The 4,703-nt window shown below is 34.0% G+C and overlaps 1 protein-coding gene across 1 annotated transcript; it reads right to left on the reverse strand.

The window, feature by feature from the left end:
- Nucleotides 1-389: 389 nt before the first annotated feature.
- LOC128071294 (UBX domain-containing protein 2A-like) lies at nt 390-3,982 on the reverse strand (the record flags this gene model as incomplete). Its single annotated transcript, XM_052664174.1, has 3 exons — nt 390-1,090; nt 2,606-2,764; nt 3,845-3,982. Coding segments are annotated over 3 exons (490 nt in total), but the record flags the coding sequence as incomplete, so codon positions are not given.
- Nucleotides 3,983-4,703: the final 721 nt, after the last annotated feature.

A 4,703-nucleotide genomic window follows, 5' to 3' on the forward strand; every position in this document is an offset into this window, starting at 1 on the left:
GGTTTTCCTTAGTGACATCTAACGTAATAAACAATCCTTTAATATATAAACAGGCCAACTGATGTATGAAATAGAAAACCACATTTCACATGACGCATTTTTAAAATGTTAATTAGTAAGGTGACAACATCAGCATTAGATTCTATGTGAGTGGTGCCAAACAAATGGCTCACTCCAAATGTCAGCTAAAAACAAACCCCTAGTTTTTGAAAGAAAATAAAGTAGGGAATAAACAGGTTCCTAGAGAAAAAAAGAATTCTTTTAAATCTACACATTTTTAAAATGTTGAAATATGAGTTGGCACATTGATACTGACATTATACTAAGCTACACAGTTTTATTCTTAAATGAAAGTACATCCCAGATACTGTTAATATTCGATTGTTGGAGTACTCAAATTCGGAACACTTCTGAGGTTTAGCTGTGGTAAAAGCAGACCCTTTCAGCCTTTGATTGTATCGCAGATATAAGAAAATTACACTGATGCTTTTAACCTGCCATGTACAATTTTTTAATGTATTGCCATTTAAAAAATCTGAGACAGCTAACATTTAAACACATCATTGCTGTTTGGGAATGATATTTTAATGAAAGATGCTGTGCACATATTTCCTACTTTATACCATAGTAAGATTTTAAATGATGTTATTGAATATATCTTATGTTGAATAAATGATATTTGAAAATAAGTATATTTTTCTTTCTGAGTAGCCTTCTGGAAAAAGTTCACTGAATATAGTTTCCAGTAATAGTTTACTTTCCTAACTTGTACTTACAGCAGGGAATTGAAACAGTGTAAAACCCAGAAAATCTGACTTTCCCTTGTTTTGATTTGCATGTCCACTTATGACCATCATTTTTGGGGAAACTTTCCACTTAGTATATCAAAAATCAATGCTATGAAAGTTCTTTAAAAGGTTCAGCGGTTTTTTTGAGTCTCTGAATGATTACAGCATTCTGTAAATCAGCTTCTTCCAGTGTGAGTGTTTCATCTAGCAATTTGAGGAAAGGAAGAGCAGTTGCCAGGGAAAAGGGAGGACTCCTCTGAGATCCCTGGTATTTTTCGATGAAGTCTTTGATGTGGCTTATCCTGTAAAATAGCACAAACTATTAATGTAATTTTATGAAAACCTGAATTAGCTAATTTAAGGTGAAGTATGGGATTTTCTTAAACATAATTTAGTGGGAACTTAGTGATGGATCATTATATCTTCTCACTTTTGCATATGCCTAAAAATTTATATAACAGAAAAATCAACATAACTAGCTCTGCATGGATCAGAAACGGTCCAGTCAGTAACCCTACACAGACATGGGCTTTATCTCTTCCATACCAGGTGATGTTGTATGCAAATCTAGTTAAGAAAACACTTAACCTGGTGCAGGCCTATTTTCAATTAGTATCAGGAACACTATAATGTAATATAATCACTGCAATCTTAAAGGCAGCTCAGTTATTACATGTAAGTATATGTGTGTATACTTGAAGAGGGAGAGGACATACACAGTTCATCAAAAATAATTAACACAGATTTACAACAGATTTCTCTCTTGCACAAAAGGAAACAGATAAGATCATGGAAAGGCAAATAAGATATATTGGCATATGTTTTGAGCGAGGTAGTACATAAGTTCGGAGAAGGCAATGGCAACCCACTCCAGTACTCTTGCCAGGAAAATCCCATGGATGGAGGAGCCTGGTGGGCTGCAGTCCATGGGGTCGCTAGGAGTCGGACACGACTGAGCGACTCCACTTTCACTTTTCACTTTCATGCACTGGATAAGGAAATGGCAACCTACTCCACTGTTCTTCCCTGGAGAATCCCAGGGATGGGGGAGCCTGGTGGGCTGCCGTCTATGGGGTCACACAGAGTCCGACACGACTGAGGCGACTTAGCAGCAGCAGCAGTACATAAGTTATTTCACTATTACTATTTTAACCAAGCACATATGTATAGAATATTTTACATGTATAATATCTCCTTCCCAAATTTTAAATGCTTTTAAATAAAGAAGAAAACCTACAAACAATATGTTCCTACTTTAAATAAAATGAAAAAAATTAAGAAGAGATGAATGACTAGAAAAATTTATCAAAGTAGTAATAGTGATGATCTCTAGGCGATGAAATTTAAATTGACTTCAGTTTCTTTCAGGACTTTCCTGTATTTTCATTCTTTTTATACAATTAATAATGGAGAAGGCAATGGCAGCCCACTCCAGTATTCTTGCCTGGAAAATCCTATGGACGGAGGAGCCTGGTGGGTTGCCGTCTATGGGGTCGCACAGAGTAGGACACGACTGAGACACAATATACACATAATGCTAAAAGGTCTACTTAAAAACATATTGAAAATAATTCTTTTAAAATTATATATCTAGTTAAGCCATAAAACTAATGAAATAAGTGGAAAAAAATCAAAAATATTTCATTAACGTCCAAGAATTTCCATTGTCATGATACATTATGTTTAGAGAACTATTTATTAAGATTCTTGGTTAGTTCTTAAAAATAACTATTGAGTGACTTGAAAAGAAGAAATATTATTAAAACTCGGGGGGGGGGGGGCGCGGAATCAGACAAATAATGAAATAGAAGACTCACCTGTGAGAAATGTTAAATTTTTGGACAATCCTTTTCCCGTTGGCTAACCAGATCTGTATATTAGTGATGGGTTCCAGATTGTTTAGTGGGACAGCAGACAACTTATTTTTATTCTCAACTTCAATATTCTTAGCTTTAGAAACAATTTTTGGTGTAGCACTAGGAAAATCCATACAACAAATCAGATGGGTGTTTTTCAGCAAGCAGAACTTTATCATTAAACAATTACTCTAAAACTTTTACAGGGAGTATAGATTTTAGGAAGATTTTAGCCAGTCACAGCTGTTCCCCCACTAACACATAAATATATTAGTATCAGTTGTATCTATCATAGATGATGATTATAGGAATTTAATGAAATTATGCATATCCAAGTAATATGTACGACTGTAGAGTGTTATATAAGTATACTTGAATACTACTTAAGTACATATATATTTGAATAGTGCCTTCCAGAACAATTTTATAGTGCTGACAGATCCACGGACTTTACCTATGTCCCAGGTTAAAATTTCTAGAAGAAATAAGTTCTCTGTAGAGAACAGTCCTTGGGTTATAAACGAGATAAAGTACTTCTTCATCACTCTGAAGGTCACACTTGAATATTTTTATACTTGTGGATGAATATGCATGTATATACCATACCAATCTTGATAATTCATACATGAGAATTCATAAAAATAAGAAGCAATCCTATATTTAACCTCTTTGCACATTCTGTCACAGGCATAACTAGATAAGATGAAGACTGCAAAGTCTGAAAATAATTAAAGGCTTTGATACTAACTTTATCAGGCATTATTTCACTTGTATTACTTCAAAATTCAGATACTGATTGGAGGAATGCAATGCTGAAGGCATTGGTTACAGAATACTATCTCCCAAAGCTAGCCTATATACCCTATGACATTAATGGCAAAGCTCAAGTGGTGGGTGCCAGGGAGAAAAAATGATTTACCCACACAATTTTGTCCAATGTCCTTATTAAACCAGGCCCTTTTGATCTGATAAAACCAAAAAAAGCCTTCATGATTTTTAAGTGTAGTGCCAGCTTGTGTTATTTTCACTAAGGTGAATATGATTTAGAAGTTCTCATAAAAGTTACAATGAAAAAAAAATCTCATTTTCAGTGGGAGAAATGATAAACTCTATATATGTGGTCTACATAGTGAAATAATTAAAAGCCAAATATTAGCCAAGCCTCTGCTTATTAAAAGCACAGACCATGAGCCTACTCACCTTCCCAGTCTGTGACCTTGTCCTGAGAAGGGCTGAAACACAGGCTTTGTTGACATACATACTTCATTTTTCTTATCTTCAACTTTAACATCCACCTCCTCTTTATCAAAAACTCCCTGTAATTCTAAAGGTAATTCCCTTGGAAAGTAAAGAAAAGAAGCTAAGAAGCTACTAATATCCCTTTTGTTCCTCTGAAAAACATATTCTATATGCAAAAAGAATTAAAAAATATACAAATGAGGCATATAATATTCTATATAATAAAACTACATCTATTTAAAATAATATAGTTAAAATAATACAATTAGATAATATGAGTATCAAAAGCCAAGAATATAGAAAAAAATTTTTAAATTAAATTTTTTATTGAAGGATAATTGCTTTATAGACTTTTGTTGTTTCTGTCAAACCTCAACATGAATCAGCCATAGGTATACATATATCCCCTCTCTTTGAACCTCCCTCCCCATCCCACCCCTCTAGGTTGATACAGAAACCTTGTTGGAGTTTCCTGAGCCATATATCGAATTCCTGTCGGCTATCTATTTTACTTATGGTAATGTAAGTTTCCATGTTACTCTTTCCATACATCTCACCCTCTCCTCCCCTCTCCCCAAGTCCATAAGTCTATTCTGTATGTGTTTCTCCACCATTGCCCTGTAAACAAATTCTTCAGTACCATTTTTTTTAGATTCCGTGTATATGCGTTGGAATATGATATTTGTCTTTCTCTTTCTGACTTACTCTGAATAATAGGTTCTAAGGTTCATTCACCTCATTAGAATTGATTCAAATTGATTTGAATTGATTTTTATGGTAAAAAATTTTTAAAACTACAAATTCATGAACAGCTTGAGCT

This window comes from Budorcas taxicolor, unplaced genomic scaffold (assembly GCF_023091745.1).
Source record: "Budorcas taxicolor isolate Tak-1 unplaced genomic scaffold, Takin1.1 scaffold332, whole genome shotgun sequence".
Classification (NCBI taxonomy): domain Eukaryota; kingdom Metazoa; phylum Chordata; class Mammalia; order Artiodactyla; family Bovidae; genus Budorcas; species Budorcas taxicolor.